At 38.0% G+C, this 21,115-nt stretch overlaps 2 protein-coding genes across 2 annotated transcripts in view; one reads left to right on the forward strand and one right to left on the reverse strand.

The window, feature by feature from the left end:
* Window positions 1–624: 624 nt before the first annotated feature.
* LOC143742495 (uncharacterized) overlaps window positions 625–21,115 on the reverse strand; it is a 42,538-nt gene continuing 22,047 nt past the window's right edge. The window contains exon 3 of the mRNA XM_077235377.1: window positions 625–1,591. Within this exon, the coding sequence (XP_077091492.1) occupies window positions 771–1,591 (821 nt within the window). The 3' untranslated portion in view covers window positions 625–770. The remainder of the gene's footprint in view (window positions 1,592–21,115) is intronic.
* Window positions 14,082–17,889, forward strand: LOC143742458 (sterile alpha motif domain-containing protein 3-like). The gene is made up of 4 exons (XM_077235325.1): window positions 14,082–15,067; window positions 15,169–15,324; window positions 15,748–15,837; window positions 17,390–17,889. Exons 1-4 carry the CDS (start codon window positions 14,153–14,155, stop codon window positions 17,696–17,698), a joined length of 1,470 nt encoding a protein of 489 aa, XP_077091440.1. The 5' UTR covers window positions 14,082–14,152; the 3' UTR covers window positions 17,699–17,889.

Genomic DNA, 21,115 nt, shown 5'->3' on the forward strand with positions numbered 1-21,115 from the left:
TAGCTCTTGGCCACGCCCATCTTGGCGGGCTCTGACGCGCGCGGGCGCGAGGTGCGCTCATTGGTCGCGCATTCAGAGTCGCCCCGTCATTGGTTCGAGCAATGTTGCCGCAGCACAGCCAATGACCGAGCTCCATCGCTCATTGCTGTCTGCTGTGCAGCTGCAATGCGTTTTACATAAAGACTTCAATATTCTCGAGAAAAGGAGTTTTCCCATAGCGTAAGCTACTTACGCAATACTCGTTCCCTCATAATTAGATGCATTATGTAAAGCGTAATCCTTATATGTATTTTGGATTATGTATTTATCATTTATAGGTTATTTCTTTTATATTTTTAGGGTGACCAGTTTACCACCAGTTCAGGACTGTAGATGTACAATAGTGGTGCAAATTGTACATTTATGTATTATTGATGTAGATTGTCCTTGTCAAATAAACCTGAAATAAATAAATAAACAAACAACAAAGCTCAATTAAACAATACAATATATATTGTAATAGTGTAAGTATATATTTTACCTGTGTAACAATAATTAAATCTGATGACTCAATAAGTGCAATTCACTTTATTTCACTCAAAATTACCACAGACATAAAACAAAAGAATACACAAGTATCAATGAATTTTACTACGAACGTGACAGAATATGAAAGCTGCAGCAGATTTCATTAAAATATCTCTTAAATAAAGTCTTACGGGTTTAGAACAACAAGAGGGCGAGTGAAATCTGAAACTCTTTCCTCAGTGATGACAGGTCTAAGGCTTCTCTCAAATGTGAATCCTCATGTGCCTGTTAAAGCTTCCTTTTTGAGCGAAACTCTTTCCACACTGAGAGCATGTGTACGGCTTCTCTCCAGTATGTATTCTCATGTGGCTGTCAAGGCTTCCTTTTTTAGTGAAACTTTTTTCACATTGTCGGCAGGTGAAAGGCTTATCCCCCGTGTGAATTCTCATGTGAACTACAAGATTTCCTTGTTGATCAAAACTCTTTCCACACTGAGGGCATATGAATGGCTTTTCTCCCGTGTGAACTCTCATATGGACTTCAAGGTTTCCTTTTTTAGTGAAACTCTTATCACACTGTCGGCAGGTGAAAGGCTTCTCTCCAGTGTGAATTCTTATGTGGACTATAAGGTTTCTATTTTGATCAAAACTTTTTCCACACTGAGGGCATATGAATGGCTTTTCTCCAGTGTGAATTCTCATGTGCCTGTTAAGGCTACCTTTTTGAATAAAACTTTTTCCACACTGATCACATGTGAAAGGCTTCTCTCCATTATGAAATCTCATGTGCCTTTTAAGGGTTCCTTTTTGAACAAAACTCGTTCCACACTGAGTGCAAATGAATGGCCTTTCTCCAGTGTGAATTCTCATGTGGACTCTAAGGTTTTTGTTTCGAATAAAATTCTTTCCACACTGTTGGCAGGTGAAATGACTTTTAGCTCCTGTCTGATGAGCTCTTATTAGTGAGGAAGTTTTTTCAGTCTGTGAGCAACTAAAGTCTTTTATGAAATTATGATGTTTCTCATAATGATCTTTCTCTTCCATTTCATTCAGTTCTGGAGTCTCCCCTTTCAGCGCCATCAGGTCTACGACAAAAAGAGACCAATACAAGTTAACCCCAGTTTAATGGCACCAAGCAACATACATTAAAAACAATTAGACATGTAAAACATCAAAACAAAAAACATATAGGCTAGATCCTACCAACTTGCAGCCAAGAATAAACTACATCGGTGACAAGGGGTCACACATTAGACACAATTTCAATAAGAAGAATCGTTGACAGCTTTGTCTGGTCTACAAAGTACGTTTCACAACCAAACACACGATACAGGAGTGATTAGTGATGCAGGAAATAATGGAAGATCAAGAGATTGGATTTCTTCCTTTTAAAAATGGTAGCCATCAAGAAGCTTGCGATCCAAATTTGTCTGCGCTGAAATACAGCGAAAAAGAAAAAAGAATAAGAAGGAGAGAATGGTTGCTCGCAGAAGCCCTCCTCGCCATGAACATTCCCTTGCCCTGTATCTTGCTCTCTTATGCTGGGTACACAACAAAAGTTTTCTTACATCTTATAAAAAATCCTAAATTTAACAGTTTTTCTCCTGTAGTGTGTGGTGTGCCATGATGTGACAAAGACAGCACACCACACCACACACAAACAGACTTTCAACCAGTTCTCGACTGTGAACACAGGAAATCTCACAAAATCTTGTAAGAATTCAGAATAAGGGTAGCGGACGATATGCAGGAAGAAATTGCGATGATAGTGTTTGGAATGATTTTCACAGAAAATTCATGGGGGAAAAAGAAAAGGGTTTGGGTGAAGTCTCTCTCACACACACACATCATGTTTACTGGTACACCTATCCTTATATGGAATGGTTTTCATACTGAGCTAATTACATTTTCTAAAAGAAGAGTCATTTAAAATTGCTCACAAAATATATCACATGAAAGACACATTAGAGTGTTTTCATCTGGATACTGATTACAATTGCACTTTTTGTAATTGTGAAAGACAGTCTATAGTGCACTTATTTTTTTAATGTCTCATCAATCTGTTGGTACACTGAAAAAAAAGGAAAGCAGCTTTATTGAGAATACTAAAATAATACACTTACAATCTACTTAATGCATTTATGTTTGAGATGCAAACATAATTACATTGCATAAACTCCAAATGAAATTCAGCACAGTCATCAAAAAGTGATATGATCATGTTGCAATAAAATGTTCAAATCAATTCAGGCTCAATTTACCATCAAACAGATGGTGTTCACGCAAAATGATTTTACTGCTGTTCCATTTACTTAATTAAAATTAGCTAATACAACACAATTGTGTTGTATTTTGGCACTTAATTTCATCATGTATAATTAACCTAATTCAGTTGTTGAAACATGTAAATATTGCATCAGTGTATTTCTGAAACTACATTAAACAAGAGAGGTACATGTTTGTTTCAGCTTATTCCATTTTATTTTATCATTTTTATATGATAAAAACAAGACGTTTTGGCGTCCATGTGTTCTCAATCTGAATATTTAGCAAATGCGGGTTTCTGGGTAGTGTCATGTCAATGCTGGGAAAAAACATATTTTTAGACTTATGTTGAAATGCTGCACACAAAGTCAATTAGGCTTTTATTGAACAAAGGAAGAAGAAAAAAATGCCCGCACATTTTTTTTTTTGGTCTGTCTTTTTTGAGGTTTTTATTTATTTTTAAATTTTCGTGTGCGCGCACTGCGCGGGAGTATTTGGACGAGAGCGACCGCCCACGCGCTATATGCACGAGGACCGTTGGTCTGGAGAAGGACATCTGAGGGGATTGACTTTAAGAGGTAAGAATATCATTACAAATGTAATATTATTTTCTAAAGATTTCTGTCCATCTAACTTTAAATACAATAAATAGTTTTTTTTAAGATAATCCCACACGTTTTAAATCATGTCGACTGTTTATTTCGTCGAGTGTTGTAACATTAGCCGCTTGGTCAGGGTTTGAAAACTACGAGGTTTTCCGCCTGACCGACTCCATCAAATTTCGTCCCACTATATTCAAAGTTATCTAAAGCCATTCTATAGACCATTTCAAGGACGTAAACAATAACAAATGCGTTGGAACGCTACTGCGCATGTCTGGCCCTGAAGCACTTCCGGTGTCTCCATTTTTAAACCACGGAGCTGTCAAAACAAAATGACTAGCGCATACTTTTTAAGTCTAGCTAAACCAGAACAGTTAAGATATTTAAAAAAAATTCAAATAGACGATAGCGTGGAATTACCGGATCCTTTAAATCAGACGCTGAGGCGACAACTATTCACTCAGAACGTAAAACATTTACCTGAAGTGTCGTATCCAGACGTGTACCATTATCTGGTTGAGACCGAGTGTGTATACACTAGAGAAGCGGTCAAGGCATATCGTAGCCTAGATGCTTACAACTATTTCCTTAGTGGAAAAGTTGGAAACATTTGTTCCTACAATGTGGACGACATTTGTCTTGTATTTGGCGAAGTTGGAGCAAGTCAGACATTGTCAAAAACGTACTCTGCGTGGTTCGTTGCTAAGGTGACCGGGGAGGTTATTAGTGGGCATTGCACTTGCATGGCTGGGTAAATATGTCTATTCAAATAATAAATCACATTGCTAATCCTCTAGTAAACGAATTGTTGTATTATATTATTACCTATTGCCTATTGCATAGCCTAATTAATTATTTCATACGTTTGGAAATATTTGTGGTTAGGTTAGGTGAAGTGTGTAGCCATGTTGCTGCCATCCTGGTTGCTGTGGAACAGTGTGTTAGAGAAGGTTTGAATGCTCCATCTGTGACATCTGAGCCCTGCATGTGATCACGAATAAACAAGAAGGTGCATGCAATTCAATTCTGGCTAACGTGTTTTTGTTGTTGTTCTTGGTCTAATTCATATTAAATTAAACATTCTAATCACATCCCTTATGAAAATGAACTATGGTTTTACTGCAAATAGAAAACATGGTTATTGTAGTTAAACCATGGTAACCACAAAATGAACCATAGTTTTGCAACACTAACCATAGTTTAACCATGGCATTTATAATAAAACTGTGGTTATACAAATGAGTATCAAAAAACGAAACAAAACGTGGTTACTAGACTTTTATTTGGTTAATAACCATAGTTAATTTTCATAAGGGGTGTGTTGCTGCTTTTATATAAAAGTAGATACTCGCAGTAAATGTATAATCCCACTTTGTTTTAGATTGATCCAAAACCAGTAGCAGACATAGACTTTTCCAAGCCTGTCAGACAAAGAGCAATTCAGAGTAGGGAGCCCATCTTACACAGTGTAGTCACACCGGTCTCACCAAGCATGCTTTTTAAGTCATTGAAGGTAAGGAATTTGCAGAAACCTGATGACAATATATGCAAAACACATGTTCCTATATGGTTTGCATGGATATAGTCACATACATGAATACATATATGGATATAGTCACCATACAAGTATCTAACTATATCTGTGAAATAAATAAATACCGTAAGTACACATTTCATGTTTTTCCATACACATACAGTATATATGTGTGCATTTGTATAGATTGAATCGTCAAATAAGAACTTTTTAAGGACAAACCAGGTCATAGAAAAGTAGTTTTTATAAGCTACTAGATTGTTAATATTGTGTTACTCATTTGTTCCTGTGTAGGTATTCATTAACGAAGGAACCATATTCTAAAAAGTGTTATCATATAATGTAAACCAATTGCAATACAGATATGCAAATACTGTCCTCAACATATACATTCACTCTTTTATGTTTTTTTTTGGAAATTATCTGTATTGAGAGATGTGCTACACTGTAGGTAGTGATACAGACACTGCATCTGAGGGAGAGCAGGAGAACACAGACAGGGTTGATGTTCTGACTACAGCTGAGGCAGATTCTAGGGAGGAATCACACACAGCAGTTCCGGGTGACGCACCTTGTACCGACAGCACTGTAGATGCAACAAACTTGCCAAAGCCCCTCACACAGTTTTTTGATGAGAAGCACAGTTTATTGTCACAATATGAACTACAAAATGAGCTAGATAAAATCATGCAAACCATCCCTACTTACTTTAATGAACTGAATTGTAAGCACCTCCAAGAAAATACACTGGGGCAGTCCTCTTGTGAACAGTGGTTTGAGCAGAGACAGGGCAGAATCACCGCTAGCCACTTTAATGAAGTGTTAAGAAGCAAGACAAGTCAAGCTAGCGTGACATCTAAAATCATGGGCTACACATCCAGCAGAAATGTACCAGCCTTAGCTTGGGGAAAGAATAATGAAAAACTAGCTAGAGAAGCATTTACTTCAAACCAGATGACTTGTCATGACAGCTTGATAGTAGAAGAAATAGGGTTAGTAGTAAATCCAAAGTTTCCTCATTTAGGAGCCAGCCCAGATGGAATAGTCCATTGCAAGTGCTGCCCACGTGCAACACTTGAAATAAAATGCCCCTTAAAGTATGCAAATATGTCCATAACTGATGCTATCAAGAACAAAGATTTCTGTCTGGGAAAAAACTTTGAGCTTAAACATAACCATGCATACTATGCACAAGTTCAGGGGCAAATGGCAGTGTGTGAACTGGAAACATCTTTCTTTGTCATTTGGACAAAAGAGGACTGCCACATTCAGAAAGTAGAGTTCTCTAAAGAGTACTGGGCTCAGATCAGAACAAAACTGGACCTCTTCTACAGACAGCACATTCTCACAGAAATTTGCACACACAAACTGATGAAACAATTTCTGATCGCAGAGACTTCCTGTTTGTGTAAAAGGAGGTCTAAAACATGTGTCACACAGTGCTCTGTCTGTCACAAGGTGTTTCATCTGAGATGTGTAGGCTTAAAAAGGCACCCTGGTGAGCAATTGTTTTGTTCTGTGTGTTCACCATAATCTAAATAAATGTGAATCCATACACAACCTTCCAAGTAATTTGTTAGAATTGTTATTTTAATAATTGTAATACATTCAATCAATTGCAGGACAACAAATATTCTCATTAACACATTTTTTTTTAATAATTGTAGATAGTAGAAAAAAAAAAAAATATTTAAAGACCAAACATAAATCCAATAGAAATCTATATACAACAGATATACATAATTCTGTACACAATCATTTAATAACAAAATAAAAGGTTTTCAACCACTTGTATTTGAATTGTCTCATGTATTTTTTTTTACCGAATTAATGATTTGTCCAAATTAGATAATGCAGAACAAACCAAAAGAATTTTATCTACAGTTGCCACTGTGTCTTTTGATCTTCGCTTCACCAAGTTTATGGGGAGTGTTTGTCTTAAAATGCAGTACTTTTTAATTCGACCAATAGCTCTTTCCACGTGAATCCTCAACCTTGACATTTGACGTGACACAGACACTTCTTGTCCTGAAAGCTGCGTCTTTCCACGGGTTGAAGCTGGTATGAGTAGCTGGACTCCTTTCGCAGCAAAATACTCAGGGAAACTGAACCCTCTGTCAGCCATGACAATGTCTCCCTCTTCCAAAAGATCAATTAAACCAGATGATTTTGTGATTGTTTTGTCACTGGCTCTACCACCCCAAGACTGGGAAAGGAATGTGATTGACCCTGTTGGACTGATGCCAACCAGGAATTTGATGGTGTTGTGGGACTTATAGTTGGAGTATGTCATTGTTCTTGCACTGAGAGATGTTGGTCGGTCAATAAAAATCTCGCTGCAGTCTATGATACACCTCACTGAATTGAACGGGGGGCTTTTGAACAGGGCAGGAAGATTTTTTTTAATCTCTTCCCTAGAAGGCCAATGAATTAGAGAGCTGAAACGCTGTGTCATCACATTCAACCAGTCATGAAATATTGCAGAGATTGTTGCACAACTGCAATGAAACCTGAAGGCAAGATCTTTATGAGTGAGGCCAAGTCTCAGTTTCATTAATACCAAGTAAAACTGGAGAGGTGTTGGAGGACTCTGTGTTCTCGGACTCCAAGCAGTGGTGAGATATGTCAAAAGGGCAAAAAACACTTTGGATGAGCGAAGGCCAGTGTAGAAGTGAATGATTTGATCATTGTTTAAATCCACATCAGATTTCAGTTGTTTCCTCTCACAGGTGAGAGTTTGTACCTTTGAATCTAGGCTTCTCACTTGCTCTTTGTAAGATGTGTTCAGTTTCTGCATATCTTCAATATCACTCATAGTGAGATCTGTTCCAACACACATATCATTGAAGGACTTAACTTGTGTTACATCTATGTCCATGTCCTGCACTTCCTCAGTAGGCTGAACTCCAATGCTCATCTCAGAGACCTCTGATGCTCGTCTCAGAGACCTCTGATATCGGTCCATTTTTCTGGAGGTGTCAGGTCTATGAGGAAGCTTTGATGGTATGTAATCTGGATTTAGAGGATCATCTGATGGCTTTCCTAAAGACACAAGTAGAAAAACATTATTGGGACAGGTTATATATTTTGTACATCACTGGTTAAGGATAGATAAAGACCATGAGCACTTTTAATGTAATCATCAATAAACTAGCTAGCTAGCTATCAGTATTACCACTGCATACTGCACTGTAACACTTTAAAAAGGGTCTTGTATTAGTAATATTTTAGGGATCATGAACAAACAATTAACATTTTACAGCAAGTCTAATAACGTTACATGCAAAATTGTTCACAAGTTCATAATGTACAGCTTTGTTAGTGCCCTATGGCAAAATCGGGTTAAAGCTTTAAAACACAATAATTAAAAACAGATTTGTAATAAAAGTGTATTACTTTAATACTTAATATAAGATGATTTGACAGCTTTTATTGCTCTCTTCATTTATAAGTCGCTTTGGATAAAAGCATCTGCTAATGATTAAATGTAAATGTTTAAATTAACCAGGTTAATGAGCAATGAAAAAAATAACCATACTGTTATTGTTTAATGCATTAGTGCATGTTGGAATTAACATTAAACAAGCTTAATAAGTGATGAAAAATTATGTTTATCGTTATATTTTGTGAAATAATGCAGTTAGCTAATGTTACACAATAAAACATTATTTGTAAAGTGTTATACACTGCTGTCAGCTGAATGGATAGCTATAGATAACTAATGTACGGCTAACGTTACTTTACTAATTATAGCCCACAGAACATTTAGAAATGAAACGGAAATAAAAATCTGGCTTTTTCACTGCAAACGTATCAAAACGCTAACGTTAGCTATTTAACGTTACATGCTATCTACGTTACATATGAAAACCATGATGGAGCCAAACTGCTAGCTCAATAATTATTCACCATAGTTAAATAGTTAACGTATAGAAATACAAATTATTTAGTGACACAAATGCCGTTTAAGTTACTTACCAGAGATAAAATGTGTGCTGCATATCCTAGAGTTGCTAGTTGGTATCCAGCCTTCTCTCTTCACTGCCGCAATCCAGGCGTCACGGTGGTTTTTGGTTTTCGGAAATCTAAACGCTTTGATTTCCGAAAGCAAGTTAGTTCCGGGCCTGAGAGAACAGCCAACAACCGAACAGCACGCCCCTAATTTAAATTTTGACATGTTTTATCAAATGAAAAAGAAAATAATCGAACAATTGCCATAAAAAACGCCTCCCGTCTGTTGTTTTGAATGTGCGCGGTAACTAACCGGAAACGTCTGAGGGCCAAACACGTCACTTCCTTCCATCTACAAATAGCCGTTGAAATGGTTTATAGATTAATGTGAGGGACAGAAGAATATTAACATCCTAAAATTAAAGTTCACGGAAACTTGTCTTCCGTCTGCTGAGGATGTCAATCATTCTCCGTTCAGCTGCAGCATTCCAGCGTGCCTCATACGGTTACGACAGTCGGCACGGTAAAACCGGGTAAAACTCTCTCTGATATGATATAATCCCATTATAATGCTTGATCTGCATTTAAAGGGCTGTGGATCTGCATAAAATCACTTCGTCTTGCTGAAGTGTAATGACTTGTGGTGTCTAAACGATGTCGTCACCGCTAACGTTACGTTACTGGTGTCTCTAAGGCCTCGTTCAGACTTTCAGTCCATCACACTACATTAATTGGCATCATACGCAGAACAACTGTAATTTAATTTAAATGTAATATTTAAATGTAATAATGATCTATAAACTGTTGGATAGATATACACTAGGATGTGTTTTTTTTCCATACATTTCAATGCGCACTGTGACTCCATGGGCAAATTGCAAACAGCAATATAACTTAAATTGTTTTTAATGAATGTATTTCAAAAGTATATAGTAATTTGTATTTTATTATTAACATGTGAAGATTTTATAAAATTACTGTCCAAAGATTTTTTCAAGAATTGCTGAATTATACACTCACCTAGTTAAATATATAATTTGTCATATCTTGTGATTATATAATTTTATTGTTTTTATTTATGACTAATTGTTGCTCTTTCTCTCTTTTCAGTAACATTTGCTGTACATGTGGACTTGCAAGGCCTGTTCAGTAGTTGTAACAAGTAGGTTGAAACTATTGCAGCATTATAGGCTGAAACATAGACATTTTGGACGTAATAGTTGTTTTCCATGTGTATATTTAAACTGCCCATGCTCGTTTAGAACGTGGAATGCTCTTAAGATTCATTTGAATAGATTCCATGTGACTCAAACTAGGCAGAGACAGTCTAAAAATAGCATATTTAATTGCCATATATGTAATTGTGGAGATCTGTACTCCGAGAAAGATTATTGGGCTCATATTAATGCACATTTGAAAAAAAATGAATTGATAACGTGCATGTTTTCACATTGTAACTTTAAAACAAACATCTGTGGTACGTTTAAATCTCATAAAAACAGAAAACATAATTCTTTTTCACTTAAAGATTTTAAACCTGGGATAGTAACTACTACCACAGTAGTTTCACAGGAATCAGATGTTGAAGAGGATGATGAGGTAGAGGCATGTCATGATATAGAATCTGCTTCTGATGTCTGTTCCACAAAGGACCTACCAAATATTATCAAACACAATTTTGCAGCAGCGTTGTTAAAGCTTGAACATTTGTCCCATGTACCAAGTTCACAAATTGATGAATTTCTACAAGAGCTTTACAACCTAAATAGCACATTATCAATTCCTCTTAATACAGATGTTCTTTGTGATGCTTTTCAGGAGCATAATCTTCAAGTTGAGAAATCTGTACTGAAAGAAATAGCTACTACACTGTGCACAGTTAACCCTATACACAAAGCTATACAAAAAGGTGGCTCCCTTAGTTCTGCTTATCAGCGTAGGCAGTATTATAAGGCTAACTTTAATGTAGTTGATCCAGTTGAATGTATCTTGGATGCTAAAAACAAGAAGACTTTTCAGTACATTCCTATTCTTGATTCTCTAAAAGTGATTTTGAATAGGAAAGATATTTTAGACAACATATCACAGGATCTGAAAACACAAGAAACTGAGGCGGAAGGTCTGTATCGGTCTTTTAGAGATGGTCTTCATTTTAAGCAAAATAGCTTCTTCTCAGGACAGGACTTAAGACTGTTTGTGGGTTTATATATTGATGATTTTGAGCTCTGCAACCCCCTGGGGACATCCCGCAAAAAACACAAGCTTTGTGCAGTCTATTGGGTGCTGAGTAACCTACCTCCTGGGTCCAATTCATCATTGTCCTCCATATACTTGGCCCTACTATGTAAAACTGATGATGTCAAAACATATGGCTATAACACAGTGTTAGAACCACTCCTAAAAGACCTCAAATCCTTGGAAGAAAATGGAATTTTTATACCACAGCTAGGAAAATCACTGAAGGGTACAGTTATCACTGTTGCTGCTGACAATTTAGAAGCTCATGCTTTAGCAGGCTTTAATGAAAGTTTTTCAGGGCATTATAGTTGTCGATTTTGTACTGCAAGCAAACTAGACATTCAGTCAAAAGAGGTAAGAACAGGTGCTTTCAGCCTCAGAACAAAAGATCTCCACATTGCTCACGTGAGGTCAGCTGAAGATAATAGTACTAGTTGTTTTGGAGTGAAAAAAGCTTGCCCTCTTACTAAAGCTCTTTCACATTTTGATGTTCTAACTGGATACCCTCCAGACATTGCTCATGATATTTTTGAGGGTATTGTACCTGTTGAGCTTGCAAAGTGTCTCACATTGATAATATCAAAAAAGTACATTACTTTGAATGAAATCAACAAATCAATTTTAGATTTCCCATACAAGTGGACTGATAAGACTGATAAGCCACATGTTTTGCCTCAACATCTCTCAAGCAGAAATACAATAGGAGGTAATGCTCATGAGAACTGGAGCTTGTTACGTTTGCTTCCATTTATAATTGGTCCTCAGATTCCTGAACATGAGCCTGCATGGCAGATTCTCTTGGAATTGAAAGATATTGTAGAACTCGTTGTTGCCCCAGTTCACAATGACGAGTCTATTGCATACCTAGAATGTAAAATATCGGAGCACAGACAAAGATATAAAGAGCTATTTTCTGAAGAGAGATTGCTGCCCAAACACCACTACTTGGAGCATTACCCGCAAATAATCAGGCTGTTTGGTCCTCTTGTGGGATATTGGACAATCAGGTTTGAAGCAAAGCACAGCTTCTTTAAACGGGTCATTAGACATACCAGTTGTTTTAAAAATGTCCCACTCTCCTTGGCTACAAAACATCAGCTAATGATTGGGTACCAGCTGACATTGCCAAGTCTTGATAAGTCAGAGCTAGATGTGTCAAGCGCATCTGCAGTCCCAGGTCATATTTTGAAGGACGAAATAGCTCAGGTTGTGAGGCAGAGATATCCTCATCTATCTGAAATCCATATCACAAATAACGTTTGGAGCAAGGGTATCAACTACAGGACAGGAATGATTGTAGTTCATGGATCTGAAGGTGGATTACCTGAATTTGGTCAAATTGAACAAATTTGTGTTTTGCATCAGAAGTTGTTCTTCATTTTGAAAGAGCTGTGTGGGTGGTATAGAGAACATTACAGAGCTTACGAGCTAAGTCAGTCCCCTACGCAAGCACTTAGTCTTGTAGAAGTCAGTGAATTAACTGATGAATACCCCTTGGCTGACTATTTGGTTGGACGTGTGCAGATGGTAACACTGAAGAGATTTGTCTGTGGTAAAGGTAAGAAATAGAAACCTAAAAATATATTGAAAAACGAAATAAATTAGGGCTGGGCGATAAAACGATAATGATAGTTATCGCGATATAATTTTTCTCAATAAAACGATATCAAGAGTTCGATAAATGTTCGATAATGTTTATGCGCCAAAAGCAGAACGAAACTCATTTGAACCACGCATCACACGGACCATTAACTGCTGTGGCTCAAAGTCCAAACGGCAGCGCAGCGCGAGCTCACTGGAGCAGATGCTCTGATCGGTCTCGGTCATGAGATCTAGTGAGAAGTGCTTGAATTCAGCGAAGAACACAAATGTCTCAGTGATTTAAACCAGTTTAAAGGCAGATGAAACGGCGCTGACGAGAAACACTGTGCAACGATAAAGTCAGAAACCTTTTCCGTCTACTAAATAAGCTATGTATTAATATTAATAAAAAATATATATATTAAAAAAAAACATCCTCCCCATCAGCATTGGCGTGTTCCACCTCAACATGTCATGTCCGACGAGGATGTTGGTGGGCTGTCCATCAAGCAAGACGCGTACATACACGATCACACACTCCTTGACAGACAGGTCGGTGTCTCCATCGATAATGAAAGAGATGTACAGAGCTGATGATACTTTAACTGCGGATAGTATCTGCTATCACCCGGATGATATTGGCACATAATTTGTCATTTGCATATGTCATGTTAATCGCAACTCCGTTCTTTTTCATGACCTGCAATATAGGTTTAAATTGAGCGAAGGCAGTCAGCTCCCTGTCACGTGACAACGGAGCGCAGTGAAAGGGAGTGGGAGTGATTGACAGCTAATATTAACCAATTTAAAATCTGCTTTAAAGTTAAGAACGTAAGGATGAAGTTTGATTGGTTATGTAACGTAACGGATAGAATGGTGGTCCGGCCAACGCGTATCAGCGCACATAAGGTACACACTGTGCAGTAATTTGCGAACGTTTTGTAGAGAAATGAAAACAGGTCGCACCACAACCATTATTTGCACTCGCACAAATGCTCCAAAATATATTTTTAGGTCGCACAGATTAAATTTCAGGAGCATATGCGATCAAAATGGTCGCAATTTCGAGCCTTGCTGCACTAACTAACTGCTTGTATAGAACAAGCAGTGCTGATACTGGTGAAATAGTCAGATTCAAGGATCGGAACTGTTAGACAAACAATAGCCCAACAAGCTTATTGTCAGGTTTATGTTCTGTTCTGTTATGTGGACCCTTATTTTATGATTCTGTTCTGTTTCCTTTAGTTCCTATATATAAAAAATGTTGAAAAGTACTGTAGCCAAACTTGTTTCACCATCAACATGATTTTTTTTAGTTTTTTTTAGTTTGCCCACAGTTATATTATGTGTTCACTATTTGTTTGTTTTTCTCCTTATGCAGACAAAGACATTGGACTATGACATCTGTACTCAGAGTAATTTTAGGCAAGGACAGCTGCCAGAGAGTTGTTTTTCCAACTGGCTTGCCTGAGACAATGACCGAACTGGAGGATGTGGTAAGGAGTCAATGTAAACTTCAAGGTGCCTTTCGCCTGCAGTTCATGGACACACTTTTTGAGGACCAGTTTATGAACTTAACTTCAGTTAATGAAATAAAGAACAAAGACACAATCAAGATAATACAACTGACTGACTCCCTCACACCTCTGTCTGGCACAATGAACACTTCAGATTCTGCTTCAGGACATTCTGAACTTCCATCCTGTTCTTCCGATACTATCGTCCTCTCATCTCCAGAGTCCACAACCACACGATCCTCTTGGCCTGATACATTTAGCATTCCACATTTCTCCTTCGATGCAGAATTTAAACTTGAACAGGCCAATGGTGTCTTGAGAGAAAAAGGAACACTTCTTATTCCTGACATTAAACTCAAGTCTGACATACTCGAGGGGTTGATCCAAAAAATTGTTCAATACAAACTCTATGTCACAGACAGGGAGTTTGAACAGGTCGCAGAGGCACTCACGAAGAGGCATCCATGTTTAGCAGAGAGGGGCTCAGACACTGGCTATGGGGGCTGGAAAGTGAGTCTAAAGTACAAATTATCGAACTATCGCACACATCTCAGAAAAATTGGTTGTCCTGAAGTTACTGTAAATGCATTAAAACACAAGCCAGATGGAAAACAAAGTCCTGCCTACAATGTCAAGAAACCCAGGAGAGGTGAAGTGGACTACTGCCCTTCCTACCCCATTGGAGAGAATGACCAGACGCTGGAGACTGCAAGAGAAGAGCTCCTTTCTGATGTTAAAAAAAGAAACAACAGAGAGACCATTAAGACTAAAATGCAGCGAACATTTGCACTTAGAAGACGTGAAGTTCTTCGTGGTGCTCCTATGATCAGCGACTTCCTAACAAGATGGCCAGCTCTCTTTGATGTGACTGAGGTTTGTGACAGGTGTTTACTACTTGGTGAATATGTATTGTAATGAGGCATAGCTTATTGTTGAAACTGCTTTGTGCTTTCACGTTAATTTTCTACTTTCAGGTGAATACAGAGTTTAAAAGAATCACGACCATTCCTCTACAGTCAAAATTTCTATCACAGCTTGACCTTCACTATGAAAATTTGCTGAAGGTTTTTGAAAGGCGACCAGGACAGCAAGGCAGAATGCTGAAAGAAATGATGTCAGCGGTAATCCAAGTAAGAACAACAGATAGTTAAAGGTTTTTTTTTGTGTGTGCTGGGTTCAGGCTACGCAATGTTTTTGTCTACTATAGTCACTGTGTCTGATTATGATTTTGACTCCTAAATTCTTGCCATGTAGTAGACATGAAACATGTCAGTCTACGCGTTGCAGTGGCGGTTGTTGTGCACTATGACACTATTTGAGATGAAACAATTGATTCTTGCATCCTGACACTCATTGTAGTTTACAAATCAATACAACACCCTATGTCAAACAGATCAGGCTGATATCAAATGTTAGAAATGAGGCAGAAATATTTCATTAATATTTTCAATAAAATTCTTAGTTAATGAGACCCATTTAGCTTTTTTATTTAGTGTTGAGTATCAGTGTCTATAGCTGACCTTTTTCCGTTTCTGCTCTGACTTCTTTTTAAGGATGACATTGATGCATCTCGAGAACTTGCCATCAGAGGACTCTGCATCTATCTTAATGAAGACCCTAAAGATCTTATGCAGGAGTATGTGGTAAGTGGCTTATAGCTGCATAGACTGAACTTGTTTGTTCTAGATTTAACAGGCAAGCGGCTTCGACCTTAGACATTCAAACAAGAAAACCATTCAAGGGATAAGTCATAACACTTATTAGGCGCCATTCACATATAGCGCCTAAAAACATGTAGGAAAACACGTTTTTTTCCAAAGCGCTAGGGCGGTTGCGCTCCGGAGGCGTCTGTCATTGCTGTGCTTGGTTGTTGTCACGTGACCTATGGTGCGCTTGCGGCATTCTGAAAAGTTGAGATGTTTTTATCTCGATGCGGCGCGGACGCGCTTGGAAAAAAACGAGCGCGTCGCACCGCGACCGCGTTGCTTCCATTATGAGCGAGCATACCGTGCGCCTACATTTGAAATAACTAACTTGAGCGCGCAAAAGACGCGATATAGGACTGCCCGATTGCCCGGGGCCAGCGTGAAAGAAACTCGGGTCAGTTGACGGAACTGTCACTTGAGCGCGTCGAGTATAAATGCCTTGTCCGTCTGGGGAGGTGCGCGTGCAGTCAAGGTGTGGAGCGAGGCGAAAGTATAAACAGCTGAAGAGCCATGCATTATTTTGCCGCTATTATGAGAGTGGCTTGATGCAGCACATGAGATGCAGGTAATCATGAAAAAAAAAAATGATCTAATATACACTCATTTGACAAGCAGATTTTCTCTCAATTTTCTCAAGTTTATATCGTGCACCACTACAAATTATTATATAATTTAAATTATATCACACCGAGAGTGAGGGCGGGGCCTTTATTTTGCGGCTTTACTTCCTGCTCACTACTGCGCAGATCTAGTCCCGAAATCGCTACTGTGCAGACTCAAGTCCCAAGATGTCAGCGCCATATCGGGACACTGGCGGCTTCAGTTTTCACCATGGAAGAGAACGAAGGGGCGTCGTCCAAATTTTTTTACAGTCTATGGTCAGGACGTTCACATGCAGTGAGCTCTTTTTTTGTCTTGTCACGTAGGAATGGTGTACAAACATTTGCATGAATAAGAGCGGGATTATGTAACAATAGCCAAAGGATGACAAAAATTAACAAATGATGCTGCATTAATTGCTTTAACAGGCCAAATTTGTTTAGTTCATATAAAATCGCAGCATTTTGTGTTATATAATTGCGTAGGCTTGAAAAAATCGATTCGTGGCGTTTGAGAATCGTTTTTGACCACATATTAAAAAACGATAAATCAAAAAATCTATTTTTTTGCCCAGCCCTGCTAGACAAGTAATTGGCAATGTCACTTTGTAAAGAAAGACTACGCGCCCACCCATATACGCATCCAAACGTGCATGCCTATAGATTAAACACATAATATGTGCATGCCGTACAGCCAAAACAATCTTTGTTGCATTAATTTCCTGTTGTCACTGTAAAACTGTTTTGAAACCATCTGTATTAGATTAGTGTTTATGTACTGCAAATTATTAAAAATGCACTTGCCCAGTAAAAACTCTAAAAGCTACCCCTTATGGTTTGTGTTAGTGTTTTAATTATATACCCATCTAATCTATTAATACTTTCTTCAGGACATGGATGAGGATCTGTTTCACAGTGCCATTGAGAAGACCACCATGGGGATCTTTGTGATAAAGCACATTGCTGAGAATGAACCCCGAGATGTGGGAATTGTCCTTGAGGGTGTGATTGTGCTTCAGGACCTTGAGAATGTGGCTTTTGCAACTGCAATGTTGTTTGGTCTCATTTATTCTCTTAACCTGAAGTACCCCACAACGTTACGGTACACTTTTGAGATTTTGCAAAAAATCATCATGGAGTTGGATGGGGGTGAGCTCTCTATCAAGGCCCAAAACTTCAAATCCAAACTTCACCTGTGAGAGTTCGCAAGATGCATGAACTAACAGTTCTGAGTACTGCCTTTTCTTAGGCACTTAAAGTTTTGAGGTTTCTTCTAGACAATCAGCACAAGTTCTACACATTCAAGTTGTGCAGAGGAGTCACAGGACATTTTTTTTTATTTCATGAAATCAAATTATTTGTGCTTCAATGTTCTATTTGTTTATAAAGACACAGTCATGAATGCAGGTATGATATATAACTCATGTTCATGATCTTGTTAAAACATTTCTTAAAACATTTCTTATGAAGAGTTCACATCTTCGCTCTAAAATGGGCATGTATGCGTATTGCATAGAACAGTACGGGTTTTTACATACTACCGGTAGTTTAAGTCTTGTTGATATTTAATCACCAAAGAGATGTTATTTCATTGTCATTTCAAGATGTCATAAAAAAAAATTCAGTGCTGGACTGACCCTTTTTAGGTCTGCACATTAAATGTTTCGGAGATAACTAATTTCTCTTTGAATTGTGCAAAATTCAGTTTTCACAGAAATACGAGATGTTATATTGCTTACAATCTTATCTATCTATGATATGAATCTGATGGTCTTCATAAATGAGATTATATGTCTAGCTAGAAAATAAAGACCATCACTGCATACATCATTCAGTACTTTTTGTACGTTTTTACATGCATAATTTTGAATTGAAGTGAATGAATGAATGTTCAATAAATGAAATAAATGGTTTAAATGAATGCTTTTTTATTGTTTAGTACAAAAACACATTTAAGTAACAACATAAACCATTAAAAATGTAACAAAAAAATTATGTAAAGATAACTTGATTAGATTTTGTAGAATTAACATGATCCAGTCATGTATCTAAAATAAAAGAATAAAATTCAGCTAACATGACTGAATTATGTAATGTTAACTTAAACAGAGCATGTACACATTACTTAAATAAAATACATGTGATTAACACAAAACTATTGTACAGAAACGATGTGAATGTGTTGGATACTGTGAACCCAAACAAATTATGTGGAACCAGTGTCCATAATTCAATTGAGTAAATCCAATGACATTTTTTTTTCAGTGTATGAGATGTCTCAATTTCTAGGTGTTAAAATGAACTGCAACCTTGTCTTAAATTTGTCATCAGTCTTACTTCACACAAATAAATATAACTTTTCCAAAAGAAAAATACATGTCATCGATTTGTTTTTGTTATTAGGAAACCAAATGGAGTAACTCAAAACCCAAGTTTGCTAATTTTTAAACAGCCTTTAAAATGTATTTATACCATGGTCTGGGTGAATACTCGATTCTGATTGGCTGCAGGGTGTCCGTTAAAAAGTGATAGAGGACACCTAGTAAAGTAGTTCTGGTGAAACTGCCTGTTTACCATTCGAAATTAATAAATAAATGCACTGCCTACAACAGCTGTGAGTAACCATAGCAACATGCAGTCAAAGTATCCGTTAACAATTTGCTCTATCAAAACAAACGTCTAACGTTAGTTAGATATTACATAGCCAGCCTACTAATACAACAATGAGCGACTTCGTTATTTCTTTTAACATTTATGTAGAATATGACAACTTTGACGACTGGGATGCTGCTGAAGAAAGAAAAAATGTAAATAAAACGGAGAAACGACACAAAGAGATAACACCGGGAGAATTGAATCAAATAGAAGACGAAAAAGATGAGATCAACACGAAAAAAAATACGAAATGGGCAGTAAATACACTCAGAGACTTTATTGTTCAAAAAGAAATGGACTCCAGCTTTGAAAATTACACCGCTGCTGCTCTGAATGAGACCCTGCGGGAGTTTTACGCAGCTGTCCAGACAACCAAGGCAGGAGGAGATTACAGCGTTTCAAGCCTAAGGAGCCTGAGAGCCGGTATCAACCGCCATATAAGGGAATTCAATATTATAACTGACATCAGATTCATGACCTGTAATGCTGTGTTTAAAGCAATAATTAAGCGTTACAGAAAAAGCGGTAAAGATACCAGCGTTCACCATCCACGTATTTCTGAGTCTGATCTTGAAATCATAAAGAATTCACCTGTACTGTCTCCCGATACGCCCCTTGGCCTGGTCAGAAAAGTCTGGTTTGACATCCAGCTGTGTTTGGCTCGGCGTGGCAGGGAGGGCAACCGGAGCTCCCCATGCAGTCTTTTAAAGTCCAGAGAGACGAGGATGGGGTTGAGTTTGTCACCCTGGCTTACAATCCGCACACCAAAAACCACAACGATCCGAATGACCCAGATAAGGAAAACTTCCGAGGTTTTATGTTTGCCAGACCCGGGGATCCGCTGTGTCCGGTAAAAAGTTTCACGTCCTATGTGTCCAAATGTCCATCTGACGCAAAAGCTTTCTACCACCATCCGAAGCGCACCGTGACATCTGCTTCCGAAGTGTGGTACAGCCGGGAGCCGATGGGTATCCACTACCTCGGGAACATGATGAAAAAGATCAGCGAAGATGTATTTACAATTTATGTCAATATAAATGTATTATTAGGCCTAGTAGACCTACTTTTATTATAATTATAACTATTATCATCATCGTATTATCATAGGTGGTGGGTCTTTCGAAGGTCTACACTAACCACAGCCTCCGAAGCACCGCTGTAGGTCGACTCTCCGATGCTGGACTGGAGAGCGTCAAATAATGTCGGTGACAGGCCATCGATGCGAGAGCAGTCTGAGGGCTTACTGGGCTCCGTCAGTCCGTGAGAGACGAAGCTGGAGCAACGTACTGTGTGCATCAAGTGCCCATCATGGGCAGTACCCAGCTTTTGTGGATCCTCATTCAAAGGCCCCTATGTCTGACTGGCCGACTTTTTCAAATTGCACTATAAATGGAAACGTTGAAATTAATTGTAAATAAAAAAGCTAGCATGTAGGCAAATGACCCTCTCTTTGATCTGATTAATTTATTGCCCTCTAAAAGCGCAAATCGCTGGAGGGCAGAACTAATTGGTTTTTTGTTTGTTTGATTGTTGTTTGATTAATTGTTTTATGTGTAATAAAAAAATAACTATGCCTACCTTTGTGTTTCATGAGTTAAAAAATGCATTTTTGAACCTGAAGGGTTCTACAAGCTGAGCGGACTATAAATATCTCCGGTTGCAAAATAAACCGTCAGGCAAGTTATTATTTGTAAAAACTAGATTTAGCCTAATTAAAATATAAACTAATGTTTTAAAAATGTTTTAATTGGCAAGTGACCATGGTATAAGCGGGTTAATGCCCTCCGAGGTGTCCATTGTCAGGTTTTAATGGACTTCGGCGGAGGCAACCGTCCTCCGCTGCGCGTCGGCCGGTTCACGCCTCGCCGTCGTCCATTAAAACCTGACAATGGACACCTCGTCGGGCATTAAGCCTTACTTAGAGTCTGTAAAGTTTTTTTAAAAATCGAAAAGCCCTAAGA

The sequence above is a fragment of the Siphateles boraxobius genome, unplaced genomic scaffold (genome assembly GCF_051911475.1).
Source record: "Siphateles boraxobius isolate OS27281-9 unplaced genomic scaffold, OSU_SipBor_1 19, whole genome shotgun sequence".
In the NCBI taxonomy this organism is placed as follows: Eukaryota; Metazoa; Chordata; class Actinopteri; order Cypriniformes; family Leuciscidae; genus Siphateles; species Siphateles boraxobius.

Bases quoted from the DNA above. Each gene is read 5' to 3' on its own strand.
- LOC143742458 (XM_077235325.1), top strand. From the start codon at position 14,153: ATGACCGAACTGGAGGATGTGGTAAGGAGTCAATGTAAACTTCAAGGT. The intron at 15,068-15,168 runs GTTTGTGACAGG...TTCTACTTTCAG, and splicing joins CTCTCTTTGATGTGACTGAG to GTGAATACAGAGTTTAAAAG. The intron at 15,325-15,747 runs GTAAGAACAACA...CTTCTTTTTAAG, and splicing joins TGATGTCAGCGGTAATCCAA to GATGACATTGATGCATCTCG.